This window comes from Polypterus senegalus, chromosome 2 (genome assembly GCF_016835505.1).
Source record: "Polypterus senegalus isolate Bchr_013 chromosome 2, ASM1683550v1, whole genome shotgun sequence".
Classification (NCBI taxonomy): domain Eukaryota; kingdom Metazoa; phylum Chordata; class Cladistia; order Polypteriformes; family Polypteridae; genus Polypterus; species Polypterus senegalus.
The window spans coordinates 162,501,930-162,521,035 of NC_053155.1; the positions used below are offsets into that span (position 1 = coordinate 162,501,930).

General features: G+C 38.2%; 1 protein-coding gene across 1 annotated transcript in view; it reads right to left on the reverse strand.

Annotated features, from left to right (window-relative positions):
• Positions 1–19,106, reverse strand: part of urb1 (URB1 ribosome biogenesis homolog) — a 323,342-nt gene that overhangs the window by 7,827 nt on the left and 296,409 nt on the right. The window contains exons 34-38 of the mRNA XM_039744916.1: positions 18,919–19,062; positions 18,482–18,591; positions 13,177–13,359; positions 10,271–10,512; positions 3,519–4,064 (exon numbers count right to left, since the gene is read on the reverse strand). Coding sequence (XP_039600850.1) covers positions 3,519–4,064; positions 10,271–10,512; positions 13,177–13,359; positions 18,482–18,591; positions 18,919–19,062 — 1,225 coding nt within the window. The remainder of the gene's footprint in view (positions 1–3,518; positions 4,065–10,270; positions 10,513–13,176; positions 13,360–18,481; positions 18,592–18,918; positions 19,063–19,106) is intronic.

A 19,106-nucleotide genomic window follows, 5' to 3' on the forward strand; every position in this document is an offset into this window, starting at 1 on the left:
TCCTCTGACATACCTAGAGACAGGGCACATCCAAAGCAAAACAAGCCCCCACACAGCGGCATTTTAGGATTAAAAAGTAGAGCTATCTATTGCTAATATAGTCTAAATACTATACAGTAATCCCTTGCTATATCGCGCTTTGACTTTCGTGGTTTCACTCTATCGCAGATTTTAAATGTAAGCATATCTAAATATATATCATGGATTTTTCGCTGGTTTGTCGCTTTCTGCAGACAATGGGTCTTTTAATTTAGGTTACATGCTTCCTCAGTTTGATTGCCCAGTTGACTTCATACAAGGGATGCTATTGGCGGTTGGCTTAAAAGCTACCCAATCACAGCATGTATTACATATTAACTAAAACTCCTCAATGCTATAAGATATGCTTCCCACGTGGCGCTTGTTTGCTTCTCTCTATCTTTCTCGCTCTCTCTGCCTGATGGAGGGGGTGTGAGCAGAGGGGCTGTTTGCACAGAGGACACGGACGCTCTTCTACAAAATGCCGCTTTATCGCGGTGCTTCTGTATACTTAAAAGCATGTATTGATTTTTTGATTGTTTGCTTTTCTTTGCGAGCTCTCTCTCTCTGACATTTTCTGCTCCTGACGGCGCTCCTTTAAAGAACTGTCATCTCTGTCTTGTAATGGAGCACAGTTTAAACGTTTGACTAAAGGGTGTTATTTCATGTCTAGAGGGCTCTAATAATGTTAACAGTGTGGGAGTTTATAAGGGCTTAAAATATATAAAAATAACCATACAAACATATGGTTTCTACTTCGCGGATTTTCACCTATCGCGGGGGGTTCTGGAACGCAACCCCCTCAATCGAGGAGGGATTACTGTATACCTAAATATAATCATTAACAAACTATAAGCATAAAATATAATCTTCAGCAATCTTAAAGTATTAAAATAATAAAAACCCAGGGAATGGTGTTAAAAAGTGGTCCAGAATAAGCATAGTAAATCCAAATGCAATAATAACAGTAACAATAAACCAAGGGTATGATGTTGAACAGTCTCCTTTAGGGCAGTAAAAAAAAAATGTATTTCTTCCATACACACGTCTATAACTGTAAGTAAAACAGAAAGCGTCCGAGTAATGAAAATAATGTATAATTATAATACCCGTATCATTACAAGTGGATCAGACAGCAGGTGATATCTACAGTACTTGCCATTCCAGGATATGGCTCACTATTGTGTTTTAAAAAAGTGTCGGAATCAGCTTCCTTAAATTCCTTTTCTGCTTCTTCCTTGCTGGCGAAGACATAGAATTGACCTTGCAATTCCACTTTCAGTTTGGCAGGATACAAAAGGGCTGTATTTGATATTGGCTTGCCGTAACCGGTGTTTAATGTTGTAGAAGCCTGCACGTTTATCAGCTGTTGCCGGAGAGAAATCCGGGAAAATACGAATGTGGTTATTTTCAAATATAATCTCTTGCTTGTGTCTGAGACGTGCCATCACATCTATCTTAAATAATAATCTCTCGAAGCGGACAATAAAAGACCTAGGTCTAAAGGTATTAGATCCGTGTATGCGATAAGCTGCTGCTATCTCGGTATCTGATTTAAATTCTTCTCCAGTTATTTTAGAGAAAAGTGCAACTGCGAATTTCACTGGGTTTGGACTTTCACGGTTCTCATGTAAACCTTCGATTCTAATATTATTCCTTCTGCATCCATCTTCCAGAGCAGCAAGTCTATCTTCAAGTTTATTGCACTCAGAATTCGCAGCTGTAGCTTTTCCATCGCCGTTAGATGCCAGTTGTTCCGCCGTTTCAATTCAGGCTGTGAATGTCTGCTTAACGTCATCCAACTGATCAGCAAGTTTCTTCAGTTTAGACGTATTTTCTTGGATGTGTTCCTCAATTTTCCCCAGCATACCTTTAAAGGCCGCGTCAAAACGATTGTATAGACAATTTCCACTTCTTTAATATCTTTCTTCATATTTTTCTGAATGTCTTTCTTAAGCTCACTTATGGCCGTGGCTGATGTGATCATTTCCTTCAGTTCGGAGAAATCGTTTCGGCTTTCGTGCTCCGCAGGTGGAGTGGCAATCCCGGTTATACCTGATGTTTCAGGCTCGCCAGGAATGAATGAAAGCACGGATGGCAAGGCCATTTCTGGCTTCATGTGATCTACTGGAATCGGCGAGCTCTCATAACCTGCATCACTTGCACCTTCGCTCCCATTTTCGCTCTCGACTGGAGAATTTGCAGTGGAGCGGGGTCCTGGGAAGTCTGTGCATTCGCTTGCCTGCAGGTCAGTCTCTGAAAAGTCGTACCTCGCACTTGGGCTTGGGCTTGGGCTTGATGTCTGTCTAGTCTTGAATGTAGCTTTAAGTTTCTTTTCCAGTTCTTTCTGACCCCTTTTCTTGTTACTCATCTTTATATATTGTAGTGGAAACCCCTCGGGTCAGGTAAATACAGGATACCTCAAAATAATAACAAATAAGTGAAAAAAATAAAGCCGCTGCTAACGGAGCTCCGCTTCAGATGTCCATCTCCCGTAACGGGCGACACCAACTCCAAATCTTGCTATCTTTATATATTTTCTCTTGTAATTTTTGTAAGCTAAATCTTGCTATCTTTAGCAAACAAAAATTACAACAGAAAATATATAAAATTAGAAAAGCGGCAAGTATTACAGATGATGGTTATGACTTTCAAATCAGTACTTCATCAACAGCATAAGCATAAAAATGGTAGTTGACTAAACTAAATTCTGAATAACTGTTAGAATGTATTTCTTCATTAAGCATGCTGTAGACATATGGAATAAGCTACCAAGTAGAGTAATTATAAGAAGCACATTATACACATATAAATCTCAATCTGGCATTCTGGTTAATTCTGGTGGAAAGGAAGTTATGAACTATGCTAAATAAATGGGTACATCTTGTGAAAACCTTTATTATGAAAAGAAGAAAACGGTGAACAATTCTGAAACGAAACAAAACAATATTCCTGGCAATGGTCCTCCAGATACTGCAACAGCGGGTGATATCTACAGTACTTGCCATTCCTGAGTTTGTCTACAGGAATACCAAATGATTGTTAAAGCTTTGATAAATAAACTTAACACGGTTATTGCTATTAAGAGGTTCCTCTTTTCCTTCATTCTTCATTTTCTAAATAGATCAATTACAGCTTCATAGATGACTTGAAATTATGATAGTATTAAAATTGTAAAAACCTGTCAAACCAACAGTGTGACAGGAAATACATACAATGAATGAGTAAACACATACTCACTTACTCATGCATTCCAATTCTGTTTAGTTTTGCCAGTTAAACTAACATGAATGGTCTTAGGACTTGGTTTCAAACAAACAAATATATGGAAAACATATAAACTCAGTTCCTTGAGGTTACAATATGAATGCAGAGTTAAACAAAGCACCAATATGCTGTGTAAAGAAAGGTCTGACACTGAAAACACATGTCATGTAATGTTTACCATTTACCTCTGGTGTTCTGAAAGAATAGACATGTAAAGAAATTAAAACAGTTACCTCTGTTCAAGTTGTTTTCTTCAGTCTCATCTTGTAAGCAAAACTTCATGACAGTATTGTGAATTTTCATGTCAAGTGAATTCTGAGCCTCCAGTAACTGTATCATTACAGAAGTAAATATCTGAAGAACCATGGTATTTCTGCCGTCTGCTTCAGTAAGACCATTAACTTTGTGATAAAGCTGGAGAAAACTGAGCTTCACAAAGCTGTCTTGAAGAAGTTCATTAATATGGTGAGTTAAAATTTTTTTTTGTAACCACTCTAAAAATATTAGTAAATCATTTGGGCATGTTTGGCAACCACCAAAGGACTTCAGTTCCCATTTCACTATCAAACATGCACATGCATGATCAAGTTGTCTGTGTATGTCAGACAGTTCACCAGGAGAGTTGTAAGGATGACATGGTGAAATACAGGGCTCCCATTTAGTTAATATGCTTCTGAGGTTTTCTTCACATTCATTTAAACAATCTATATGTACAGTTTCCTCTGTGGTGTCTTCTGTAGTATTATTTGCATCTGCTTTCTTTTGAAAATTTTCTTTTACTAAAAAAAAAATTACTATATTATACAAATTTTATATAAAATTTTATATAACATATTATGACAATAATTGGAAGTTTATTAAGTTCATAGAATATCTAAAAGAATCTATCATGAAAACCTAGCTGATGAAGATATGATTTATTCTATTTTTTCCCATCCCTCACAAAGATATTTTACAATTCCTGGCCAGTTTAGTCAGAGGCAATCCTTGGAGCAGTGCACCCAAGACAACAAACAATGTTGGATTAGAGAGGCCATACTCACACCTCCACCCACAGTAATGTGAGCAAAGCCAGTTTAGATTTGTCAATCAATCTGACATGTCTATCAGATGTGTAAGGAAATATCTGGAGAAAATACACACACGGCGAGAACAAGCACACCCCATACACAGAACTATTGATATCACTAGTTTATTTGTAAGCTTGAAATATGGATATCCCCATTTTTCTTTCAAGTATATAATATAAATATATGAAATTTTAACTTTAGTCAATGCCACATAAAATGTACATTATCAGAAGTAGAATACATTTAAAAGGAAGAAAATATATTGCACATTTTAACTTCCATCCTGCCTTTGCAGAGGATATTACATGTTATGCAAACAGCTATCCCAGTCTTATGATTGTTGTTTAGTTACAAAATTAGGGCTTGTAAAGAAAATATGCACATAAAAATATTAAACTGTGGTAACCATCTACCGAAGATACAGCCCAGGGAACAGCTCAGAAACAAACCACTGGACAGGAGTAGCTAAGCTAGACATTGGTAATAGGGGAAAATGACCACTATTGAAAAGGTTAACATTGGAGTTAATTAACATAACATGGTAAAGTACTAATTCTGAATGCACTATTAGATCTGATTTAATGTTCACTCTTTCTCTTGGCTTCTTAATTCGACTATTTTATAGGTACACCATAAATGTTTCACAAAAGTGTTTCAATACATCTCATTCTACTAACAGATGACAATGTATGGGGTTGAATGTTTCACAGAAATTAAAACAAAATTATTATTGTATTCAGTTCTCTTGATCAAGCACTTTAATAAAAAAAAGAACTGATTCCCTGATTGTCAACCCAAATAAACCTTTGCAAGCAAATGGGACACCTTTGTACAGAGCACAGTATTGTTTAGCTTCCTGGTTTAATAGAATGCAGTGATGAAAAAAAAAACCCATACCTTATGTCCATTCTGTTTTTTGTTTTTTTTATCCAATACATACATAATGCAGTAGGCTAACCTTGATGTAATACCAGTGTATGCTTTATATATCAGCCAACATCAAACATTCCTAAAATTATGTATCATTTTTAAGTTTTAAAAGTCACTTTAATCAAACATTTTATACAGATGCAATATAAAAGTAAAGTTTTTGATAGAATGGGCAACTATTGAGTCCAACACTGGATAGCAGCAAATGACTGCACTTTTGAATTTAAGATAGGGCTCTTGAATAATAAATTAAAGGGGTCATCTACAGTAATCCCTCCTCGATCGCGGGGGTTGCGTTCCAGAACCCCCCGCGATAGATGAAAATCCGCGAAGTAGAAACCATATGTTTGTATGGTTATTTTTATATATTTTAAGCCCTTATAAACTCTCCCACACTGTTAACATTATTAGAGCCCTCTAGACATGAAATAACATCCTTTAGTCAAAAGTTTAAACTGTGCTCCATGACAAGGCAGTGATGACAGTTCTTTCTCACAATTAAAAGAATGCAAATATATCTTCTCTTCAAAGGAATGCGTGTCAGGAGCAGAGAATGTCAGAGAGAGAGAGCGAGAGAGAGAGAGAGAGGGAGAGCGAGAGAAAGGCAAACAATCAAAAAATCAATACGTGCTTTTGGGCTTTTAAGTATGCTGAAGCACCGCGATAAAGCGGCATTTTTTAGAGGAGCGTCCCTATCCTCTAGTCAAACAGCCCCTCTGCTCACACCCCCACCGTCAGGCGCAGAGAAGAGAGTGAGAGAGAGACAGAGAAAAGCAAACAATCAAGCACAGCGCGGGAAGCATATCATATCATTGAGGAGTTTTAGTTAATACGTAATACATGCTCTGATTGGGTAGCTTCTAAGCCATCCGCCAATAGCGTCCCTTGTATGAAATCAACTGGGCAAACAAACTGAGGAAGCATGTACCATAAATTAAAAGACCCATTGTCCGCAGAAATCCGCGAACCAGCAAAAAAATCTGTGATATATATTTAGATATGCTTACATTTAAAATCCACGATGGAGTGAAGCCGCGAAAGTCGACGCACGATATACCGAGGGATCACTGTATTCTCCATAAATCTAATCTCTTTTCTCCATAAAAATATGATGTTAAAAATTACATACTGTATATAATAAAACAGTGTATATACTGTATATAATTAGTATAATCATTTTTGAGTGTTGTATTCTTTTACAGAGTCTCTGATCGAACATACAGAAGCTTCCTGTCCTGTTTTCCCTAGGCTCATTATTCATGACATTTCCGGGTATTGGTTATCAAATTAACTATATGTACATCTAAAATTTTTCAGAAAAAGATAAATTCTTCAAGTTCAATCAAAATGGCATTGCACCTGGGTAAAGTGACTTGCAGTCTTCTGGTTTATTGTGTTCTTTCTTACATACAAAATAATGTAAAACTACTTGCATCATAAAAAACATGGGAGACCAAAATAAAAAAATTATAGGAGTGTAAGAGATGGTATCAATAATACAAATGGAGGAGGACTTTTTTTTTTTTAATTGGCAGTACCTTCTCTGTAAGTCTTAATTGTATACTTTAAATTACAATAATGTGATTATGATTGTAGCATTTTCCTGCATCAATCGCTATGTTAATTTCTAGAAAACTAGGCAATCATAACAGATTTTATAATTACCTCACTACCATTCCAGAAGAAAAGCTGAACAGACAAAAATTTGCTTGAAATAAAAGGTAGCTCACTGTAGTCACTGTAATTGTTTCATGAGCAGATTAAAGTGTGTTATAGTGTATATATGTATGTGTGTATATACAAACCGGATTCCAAAAAAGTTGGGACACTAAACAAATTGTGAATAAAAACTGAATGCAATGATGTGGAGATGGCAAATGTCAATATTTTATTTGTAATAGAACGTAGATGACAGATCAAACGTTTAATCTGAGTACATGTATCATTTTAAATATGTTGATTCAAAATTTCACGGTGTCAACAAATCCCAAAAAAGTTGGGACAAGTAGCAATAAGAGGCTGGAAAAAGTAAATTTGAGCATAACGAAGAGCTGGAAGACCAATTAACACTAATTAGGTCAATTGGCAACATGATTGGGTATAAAAAGAGCTTCTCAGAGTGGCAGTGTCTCTCAGAAGCCAAGATGGGTAGAGGATCACCAGTTCCCACAATGTTGCGCAGAAAGATAGTGGAGCAATATCAGAAAGGTGTTACCCAGCGAAAAATTGCAAAGACTTTGCATCTATCATCATCAACTGTGCATAACATCATCCGAAGATTCAGAGAATCTGGAACAATCTCTGTGCGTAAGGGTCAAGGCCGTAAAACCATACTGGATGCCCGTGATCTCCGGGCCCTTAAACGACACTGCACCACAAACAGGAATGCTACTGTAAAGGAAATCACAGAATGGGCTCAGGAATACTTCCAGAAACCATTGTCAGTGAACATAATCCACCGTGCCATCCGCCGTTGCCAGCTGAAACTCTACAGTGCAAAGAAGAAGCCATTTCTAAGCAAGATCCACAAGCTCAGGCGTTTCACTGGGCCATGGATCATTTAAAATGGAGTGTGGCAAAATGGAAGACTGTTCTGTGGTCAGACGAGTCACGATTCAAAGTTCTTTTTGGAAATCTGGGACACCATGTCATCCGGACCAAAGAGGACAAGGACAACCCAAGTTGTTATCAACGCTCAGTTCAGAAGCCTGCATCTCTGATGGTATGGGGTTGCATGAGTGCGTGTGGCATGGGCAGCTTGCATGTCTGGAAAGGCACCATCAATGCAGAAAAATATATTCAGGTTCTAGAACAACATATGCTCCCATCCAGACGTCATCTCTTTCAGGGAAGACCCTGCATTTTTTAACAAGATAATGCCAGACCACATTCTACATCAATCACAACATCATGGCTGCGTAGGAGAAGGATCCGGGTACTGAAATGGCCAGTCTGCAGTTCAGATCTTTCACCTATAGAGAACATTTGGTGCATCATAAAGAGGAAGGTGCAACAAAGAAGGCCCAAGACGATTGAACAGTTAGAGGCCTGTATTAGACAAGAATGGGAGAGCATTCCTATTTCTAAACTTAAGAAACTGGTCTCCTTGGTCCCCAGATGTCTGTTGAGTGTTGTAGGAAGAAGGGGAGATGCCACACAGTGGTGAAAATGGCCTTGTCCCAACTTTTTTGGGATTTGTTGACACCATGAAATTCTGAATCAATATATTTTTCCCTTAAAATGATACATTTTCTCAGTTTAAACTTTTGTTCCGTGATTTAGGTTCTATTCTGAATAAAATATTAGAAGTTGGCACCTCCACATCATTGCATTCAGTTTTTATTCACGATTTGTATAGTGTCCCAACTTTTTTGGAATCTGGTTTGTATATATATATATATATATATATATATATATATATATATATATATATATATATATATATATATATATATATATATATACACACACACACACACACACACACACACACATTTTCTTTTAAATCTAGGTATTTTAGTTAGGTAATAATTAAAACACTGTTTACTGTTTTAAAACTCAGCAGCAATCAACATGTTAATAGTTTTTTTTCCCTTTTACACAATAATTTCCAGAATGTTTTAGATTACACACCCACCACTCATTATATTGAGCACACCTGTTCAACTGTTTGTTATGGGAATTATAGCTAATCACAATGCGTTTAGGCTTGCAGACATTGTCAAGACGACCTGCTGTTCAAACTGAGCATCAGCATGGTGAACAAAGTTTATTTAAGTGACTTTGAACATGGCATGATTGTTAGTGCGAGACAGGTTGCTCTGAGTATTTCAGAAATCTACTGGCAATCTCCCACACAACCATCTCTAGGGCTTACAGATAATGGTCTGAGAAATGGAAAATATCCAGTTAGCGGCAGTTCTCTTGGTGAAAATGCCTTGTTGATGCCAGAGGTCAGAGGAGAATTGCCAGATTGGTTGGAGCTGATAGAAAGGCAACAATAACTCAAATAACAACTCATTACAAATAAGGTATGCAGAAGAGCATCTCTGAATGCACAACATGTCAAACCTTGAAGCAGATGGACTACAGCAGCAGAGATCATACCAAGTGCCACTCCTATCAGTTAAGAACAGAAAACTGAGGGTATAATTCACACAGGCTCACCAAAATTGGACAACTGAAGATTGGTAAAATGTTACCTGGTTTGATAAGTCTCAATTTCTGCTGTAATATTTGGATAGTAGGATCCAAGTAGGCATTAACTACATGAAAGCATAGATCAATCCTGCTTTGTATCAACAGTTTAAGCTGCTGTTGGTGGAATGGTGTAGGGGAAATTTTCTTGGCACACTTTGTGCCCCCTAGTACCAAATCAGCACTGTTTAAATGCCACAGCCTACATAATTATTGTTGATGACCATGTCCATGCCTTCATGACTAAAGTGTAACCATCTTCAGATGGCTACTTCCAGCTGGATAACACGTCATGTCACAAAGATCAAATCAACACAAACTAGTTTCTTGTACACAATGAGTTCACTATACTTAAATGTCCTCCACAGTCCTCAGAATTCAATCCTATACAGGACCTTTGGGATGTGGTGGAATTGGAGATTGCATCATGTATGTGCAGCCTACAAATCTGCAGCAACTACGTAAAGCTAGCATGTTAATATGGACCAAAATCCCTGAGGAATGTTTCTTTGTTGAATCAATGCCACAAGAAACTACCGGCAGTTCTGAAGGCAAAATGGGGCCCAACCAGGTACTAGCAAGGTGCACCTAATAAAGTGGCTGGTGAGTATAGACTGCATGTTTATACTTTCAGAGCATTTTACTTTTAAAATATAGATTGCACTACATGCATAAAAATAGCCAAAATAAAAATACTCATTTATATATATGTTGCATGCTCTGAAGTAAGGGTCATAAACTTTAAAGACATTCTGAAAAGAAGCCAGAAAGACAAGTTATATACTTACTCAGGATTTCTTTTACATTGTGCTTCTGAGCGACATCTTGCACTTCAGCCCGTAAGTGATCATTTTTGGTTACAAAACTCCATTTATACAACAAGATAAGGGCTTCAGTGCATGACAATGCTTTCTCTGTTAAAACAATATTTTTGTTTTCCTGATAACTTCTGAGAATTGACGTGCGATGCTTTAAAACTGACTTGATGGTCTTAAACAACAGGCATATCTTTGACAGTTCAAGGCTTTTTCTGAAAAGAAAAGCACACATATTAAATGTAAATAGCATTATATGCACATACAGTTCATTTTAATCCATCCATTTATCCATCCATCCTCTTCCCATTCTGCTTATCCGAGATCGGGTCATGGGGGCAGCAGCTTGAGCAGAGATGCCTAGAATTCCCTCTCCTCGGCCACTACTTCTACCTCTTCCGGGGGAATCCCGAGGCGTTCCCAGGCCAGCCGGGAGACATAGTCCCTCCAGCGTGTCCTGGGTCTTTCTCAGGGCCTCCTCCCGGTTGGACGTGCCCGGAACACCTCACCAGGGAGGCATCCTGATGAGATGCCCGAGCCACCTCATCTGACTCTTCTCGATGCGAAGGAGCAGCGGCTCTACCCTGAGCCCCTCCCGGATGACTGACCTTCTCACCCTATCTTTAAGGGAAAGCCCAGACACCCTGCGGAGCAAACTAATTTCAGCCGGTTGTATTCACGATCTCGTTCTTTCTGTCATTACCCATAGCTCATGACCATAGGTGAGGGTAGGAACATAGATCGACTGGTAAATCGAGGGCTTTGCCTTACGGCTCAGCTCCCTTTTCACCATGACAGACCGATGCAGAGCCCGCATCACTGCGGATGCCGCACCAATCCGCCTGTCGATCTCACGCTCCATTCTTCCCTCACTCGTGAACAAGACCCCAAGATACTTGAACTCCTCCACTTGGGGCAGGATCTCACTCCCAACCCTGAGAGGGCACTCCACCTTTTTCCGGCTGAGGACCATGGTCTCGAATTTGCAGGTGCTGATTCCCATCCCAGCTGCTTCACACTCAGCTGCGAAACGATCCAGAGAGAGTTGAAGATCACGGCCTGATGAAGCAAACAGGACAACATCATCTGCAAAAAGCAGTGACCCAATCCTGAGTCCACCAAACCGGACCCTCTCAAAGCCCTGGCTGCGCCTAGAAATTCTGTCCATAAAAGTTATGAACAGAATTGGTGACAAAGGGCAGCCTTGGCGGAGTACAACTCTCACTGGAAACGGGCTCGACTTACTGCCAGCAATGCGGACCAAGCTCTGACACCGGTTGTACAGGGACTGAACAGTCCTTTTTAGGGGTCCAGTACCTCATTCTCCCGGAGAAACCCCACAGGATTCCCCGAGGGACACGGTTGAATGCCTTTTCCAAGTCAACAAAACCCATGTAGACTGGTTGGGCAAACTCCCATGCACCCTCCAGGACCCTGTTAAGGGTGTACAGCTGGTCCACTATTCCACGACCAGGACGAAAACCACACTGTTCCTCCTGAATCCGAGGTTCGACTATCCGACGGACCCTCCTCTCCAGGACCCCCGAATAGACTTTTCCAGGGAGGCTGAGGAGTGTGATCCTTCTGTAGTTGGAACACACCCTCCGGTCCCCCTTTTTAAAGAGGGGGATCACCACCCCGGTCTGCCAATCCAGAGGTACTGTCCCCGATGTCCATGCAATGTTGCAGAGGTGTGCCAACCAAGACAGTCCTACAAGTTTCAGAGTCTTCAGGAACTCCGGGTGTATCTTATCCACCCCCAGGGCCCTGCCACCCAGGAGTTTTTTGATCACTTCGGTGACCTCAGTCCCAGAGATGGGGGAGCCCACCTCCGAGTCCCCAGGCTCTGCTTCCTCATTGGAAGGTATGTTAGTGGGATTGAAGAGGTATTCGAAGTACACCCCCACCAATCCACAATGTCCCAAGTCGAAGTCAGCAGCACACCATCCCCACCATATACAGTGTTGACACTGCACTGCTTATCCCTCCTGAGACGCTGGATGGTGAACCAGAATCTCCATCGAAGCCGTCTGAAAGTTGTTCTTCATGACTTCCCCAAACTCCTCCAATGCCCAAGTTTTTGCCTCCGCAACCACCGAGGCTGCATTCCGCTTGGCCTGCCGGTACCCATTAGCTGCCTCCAGAGTCCCACAGGACAAATGGGTCCTGTAGGAGTCCTTCTTCAGCTTGACGGCATCCCTCACCGCTAGTGTCCAACAACGGGTTCAGGGATTGCCGCCACGACAGGCACCGACCACCTTACGGCCATTATTACTCCGGTCAGCCGCCTCAACAATAGAGGCACGGATCATTTTGATCCCTCATTTTTATATTCTATGCTCATATAGTCAGAACACTACATGGCATTAATGACATATCCTCTTTAAATTAAGCATTTGTTGTTACATTTTCTTTTACTAGACTAAGTTTTATGTAAAAAAAACAAATATGTTTCAATAATAAATTACAGTAGTTAGACTGGTGTAGACTGTTAAACACAGCAAACAACTGTTAAAAAAAAAAAAAAAAAAGTGCTAAAAGAGAGAATACAAAATAAAATATTTTTTCATCTGTAATTAGTAAAAAGAAAAAATATGTCTCCTTTCTACAGTGAACAACATTTGCAGGGTGCTTTAATGCATGTACATTTTTAGAGGTGTAGCAGGATCTTTAAATTAGTTGGTCAAGCTCACAATGACAGACAATGCAAGTTAAAAAAAACTGCAATATTAATGTTTAAATTCCAGCATATTTGCCTCAAATCATAAGTGCATAAATGTCATCATTAAATTGGATTCAGATGAATAACACATCTATTAAAATGAAGGCATCCACTGATGATATAGTGAAATTTATTAGCAAAGGCAGAAAGATCTTACCGAATATGCCGTAAGATAATAGTTAAAAGATTCCAAAACTCATTGACCATAGATAAGGGAAGAAACTTTTTTGATCTTGGGTCAAGTCTACAATCTTCTTCCTTCTCCTTATTTGACAAGTTTGTTATCCAAAGAGAATGCACCAGGGTTATGATTTTTGAAAGTGACTTGTCTTCTAAATATCTTGAAATTAATAAAAATTAAAAACAGACCATTGATACAATAAAATTAACATTTTGGCAAGATAACAAATACATCAAAATCATGGTCAAATATAAGTTATGCTAATTTCATGTTTCATGCACAACATGGACAGCACCACAACAGCCCATGTGCCAAAATATACAGTTCTGTGAAAAGGTATTTGTCCTCTTCCCAATATCCCCTGTCTCTGCATATTTTGCACAATGTATAACCTCAGACCTGCAGTGAAGGCATGATGCTATTATTACAGAAATGTAACCTGAATGAACAGACAACACATTTTTTAAATCATTTAAATCATAACAAAAATACCAAAAAGGGACAACCATATATGGAAGTACAACACTGCCACTTTTCACACAACAATAGTTTTTCGCTACTGAGTTGTGCTCAATGTGCAATTTTTGTAGCTTCGGCTACATTTAATGAATGCTGGCAATTTAATTATAAAACATTTTTTAAAAAGCTAGTAAAAAAAGCAAACAGATCAATTTGAAAGTCAATATATAAATTACAATTAAAATACCACCAACTAAAAAGAATGTTGCTTTAGGAGATCTCTCCATATGCAAAACAAACTTAAATTACCTATATGCTTCAGTTAATTTTTTGCTGTTTTTAAGGTAAATTTTAAATATCCTCAAAATTTTGTCAAAATGATGCACTCAAAGTATAGTTCCATCTGTTGCTGACACCAGAGGCCTCATGCATAACGCCGTGCGTAGAATTTGCACTATAACATGACGTAATAACAAAAGCCGAAATGTGCTTATGCACAGAAAAATCTAGATGCAGGAATATGTGCATATTCTAACTTCCACGTTCTTCCACTCCATAAATCCCAGTCAGCGTGAAAAATAATGCTCGTGCACGCGCCTTCTGTCTCGCCCCCAACCCCTCCCAGAATATGCCTCTATGAATATTATGCAAATCAATATAAATCGCCCTTAAGCTCAGCCTTTTGTGAAAAGACCATGGAAAAAGCAAGAGGGAAAATGGAGGAATTTCAGCGAATACCAAGTGGAGGCGAGGAAAAACGTGCTATTTGTTGGTTTAAATAGTGGTATAAACAACAAAAGGAAGCTGATCGCCTGACATAGTTGCACAATGCCCACAATAAAAAAGAAGTTGTCACATATCAAAGTCGCCGTGAAAAGGCGAGTTGTAGCCCACTGTCTGAGTGTCATATGAAAGCTTATTAGGGTATAGAGAAAAAAAAGGCACACTGTAGGAAAAAAGCACGAAATGTCAACTTCAATCTCAAAATTTCCACTTTAATTACTTAGTTTATTTTGTCATTAAAGTAGAACATCATAAACATCTTAAAATCGTTTAATTGACCAGTTTCTCAAATCACATCGTAATTAAAGTAGCACGTTAAATGCTATATTTTGAATTGGATCTTTTGCTCTGTGTGTGTGAATCACTATTTGCTTCCGCTTTCTCTTTCTCCGATAGGACACAGAATCCATTACATTTGTGATATTACAGCTCTCTGAATGATTAAAATACTGAGATGTATACGTGATATCTTTTTCATGATGATAGGAGTTAAAGCATGTTATTAAACAGGGGAATACGGTGCGTGATTGTGCGCAACCTTCGATGAAATTATTGTTGCAGTACTGTCTCTTTCAAACATACTAATCTCCAATTCCTGTCCTTACTTTTCTTTCTCCAAATACCCAATCACCACACAGTCAGCTCTGTAATATACATTAAACCATCTGTAAGCTTACAACGACAATTCTTGAAAACTTTTAAGGAATACTGAAATATGGTTGTAGTACAAGTTTAATTATTCTATCCATCTATCCTTCCAGTGTCGCGTCAGCCCCAGAAAGAATACAGCACAAGGTAGGATCAATCCGTGAACTAGCTAGCGCTGCAGAACCGTGTCCTCACGTGTTTAATTATTAACAATACAGATTATTTAAATGAAGTTAAAGTTATATCTATATAATATAATCAACATATTTTGCTGCATTTCATCTTAAAAATGATATCGTCATCATATGTAAATTCGCACTTTATAAAGTGCCGCAGGTTGTGCAATATTATAACTGTAGTGCAAGTTTACAGTGGGGTAATTGTACTTATAAGTACAAACAGTTCTACAAGGAACACTTGATGGACTGATTGACTGTTTCTGAACCGCGAGGTCTGTACAGGAAAGGCTTTGAAACGTTTTGCCGTGGCTGAGGCATCAAGGTGGGCTTGATGCTGTATACTGATATTTCTCTTTCCAATCAGCTGCTGCTGTGATTCCCCACTCAGATACAGTGATATAAATACTCTGAGTGGTGCAGTGAGAGTAATATGGAAAAAGATGATCCGCTGTGGCAACCCTTATTGGAAGCAGCTGAAAGAAGAAAAAAAAAAAGGTGCAGTAAGAGTAACAACGTTAAAGTAGTTATGGTATTTGGAATACTATGGCTATTCCCTGGACCTGGATATTGTTACAAGTTAATTACAATCAGATGCATTACACTAATAAACAATATGCAGTTAGTTTCAGTGTATTTATAAAGCCGCGGCAGGAATGTGGATCTAAGAAATAAAGATAAACCACACAGTAACAGTAGCACTGCTTTGACGCTGGGTGCCACCAGTCTGCAAAACCGAGTGGAGAACTTGCGTACGACATGGTATGAGGTACCGTGGAAAAGTGCGTGGCTTTACGCCAAGTGTAGGTTTTATACATCACGATATGAACGTGGAAAAGTTCTTACGCAACATTTCTGTGCGTACGCACCGTTTATGCATGAGGCCCCAGGTGATCAAGTAGTTGTTAATATTAGGGAGATGTGGATAAACTGAAGAGTCTTCTATGCTTTCATGATGATTTTATTGGACTTCTTCCCATTGTCTTAAAAAATAACTTATGAAAACTATCCCACCTTCAAATGCATTAATGAATGCCAGTAATATGCAATTTAAAATCAATAAAATGACTGATGCACCAAAATGCCTAAAACCTATACTATTCACACGCATGTCTGATTGTGTGAATTTTAAGAAGCAAAAAAAAAAAAAAAAGGCTGTGATGTAGAAGTATTTCTTAGAATTCACTATAAAAAATAAAGCCTGGCAATTGTGAAAGTAAACATAAGAATGAGCACAGCGAAATTGCTTCTGTGCTTGCTCGTATATTGTTCTTGACTATCAACAAATATCGTTTGTTGATAATGTAGGATTTTGGTGCCTCCTGAATGTTTTCGAACCCAAAAACAAAATTCCAAGTTGTGCCCACGTCACAGAGATTAGATTGTCATACCAAGGATGCAAGTGGGGCTTTGCCACTGATATTTGGGGCTGCGGTGTTTGTCCAATGTCTATCATTACCTTAACTGCCCAGTGGATAGATGAGAATTTTGCTCTCCAGCAGGTTATGGTGCATGCAAAGCACCTGTTACTGGCCACACAATAGCAGATGCATTTCAGGAAGTGCTTTCACTTGGGCCATTCTAAAAAGTGCACGTTGTGGTGCGCAACAATGCCAATAATATGATAAAACGTTTTTGCATAGTAAAGTATTACAGATACTGTAACAGTTGGCTGTAAAACAGTTGGGCATTTTAAGCATGTTACCTTAGCATACTCTCACTTAGAGGTCAATAAGTATTGCCACTCTACTCCATTCAAGCTGTGCCCATTTAATAGGCTAGGTGTTTACCAGAGGGGACTGGGCGGTTTCATGGTCTGGAATCCCTACAGATTTTATTTTTTTCTCCAGCCGTCTGGAGTTTTTTTGTTTTTTCTGTCCCCCCTGGCCATTGAACCTTACTCTTATTCGATGTTAATTAATGTTGATTTATTTCGTTTTATAATTGTGTCTTTCATTTTTCTATTCTTTAATATGTAAAGCACTTTGAGCTACTGTTTGTATGAAAATGTGCTATATAAATAAATGTTGTTGTTGTTGTTTACCTTAGCTAAAAGCAGCACGCGATTGCTTTTTCTAGGTCACATTCTCTATCTCTAATGGGGAAACTAAATGCTAAGATGACTAACTAAAAAAATGAACTTCACTATTTAAACTACACTATGTTATTTTCACATATTTTATTAATTTGGAAATATTTTGTTACCTCCTCCTATGCTTTTTATGATTGAAAAGTTTGTTTTCGGACATGATAAACACACAGTTGTCACTTGTGTTGTAATCAATGAAATTAAACTCTCAAGAGTCATTTATTATTTATACTTATATTTGTGGATCACATTACAAGTAAATGTCTTTTTTAATTGACGATGCATCGGTTTTCAGACAGAATGCAATGGACTAGAAATCTGTGCTGTACTTCATCACTGTTTCATAATATGAAGCATTATTAGTGTAGAGTTTACTGTATAACTCTGTAAGCAAGCACTGAACATAAAACTTGTATGCTGGTTTTATTGGTATGTGTGTCTGGGTAAATATGCCTGGGTATGGCTTTTAGTCACCTCTCTCTCTCTCTCTCTCTCTCTAAGTGGTATAGTAATTGAGTTAGCAGCTCATGTTTGTCTTTACGAAATCCTCCACTACCCATTAGGCAAAACAATCTGCTCCCCCAGTGGTATCATGCACATAGCAAGATTGCAGTTTATGATTTAAATAGGTGTTTGAAGTTTTAAAATTGTGTAGGATGTTATCACAGTGGATCCCTGCTTTTACTTAAAAATGAATTCTTTCTTTAAAAATTGTAATACCGGTACTTGTAATTTGTAGCTTCACTGATTAATATAGTGATTTACACTGTTTGAGCAGCAATATATAGAGTTTATGGTATAAACATAAACTTATATTTTTTAAATAAAAATCATGGTATGGATTACTTACTGCTGGCTACTTTACTGTGGTCAACAGTTTTCAGTGTTACACAGCCCTGAATAACTTATATGCAGGATGAACTCACATTTACAACTTTAGTAAAGCAACTAGATAAAAGGAATATAAATGAATTTCCCAAACAAACACATTAACATATTAGAAAATTTCATCAAAACGTTTCACAAATGCGTCTCCCACATAGCAAATACTAAAGACTAACTCACTTTAGAATATTCCTAAATTTATGAATGCCTTACACAACTTACAAACTGTATGTCAAAATACCTTTGCTGAAGAATGCTCAGTATCCAGCCTAAAATCCCGTGATCTCTGATAAGTTCATAAGCAGCTTTAGTTACCTGTGCAGCATTTGTCAGAATATCCAGAATTTGATTCTAAAATAAAACAATCAATTAATGACAGATTAATACAAATTGAAGTATAAACTACACCCTTCTGTTAATGTGGTAGTGCAAAAATGCCTATAAGGATAGCATATGCAGGCATTCACTTCAACATTCAAATATATTTGAAATGTGATAATTTTGAGCAAAGCATGTGGGTGTATTAATTATTTCAGTGGGTTATTTCTACATGGCAGAGATCATGGTACTGGATATAATCAGTGAAGCAGTAGTTAGTATATTAAGACAAGTACAAAATGCTATGAATAAATTGTAATTTTCAAGGATGAGATATACAACTGCTTCACGGAAGTTTACCTTGGCTGATTCATCAGAAAGAGGACAGCTGAAGAACGCTAAAAGAACTTGGAAAATTCTCTGAGAACTGTATATCTCATAGCTGTATCTGTCCTTCATTCCTTCAGCTAGCAAGTGGAGAATCCACTCACGTTCCACCCTATGCTGTCAACAGAAGGATTATAAAAAAAAAAAATAAAAAAAAAAAA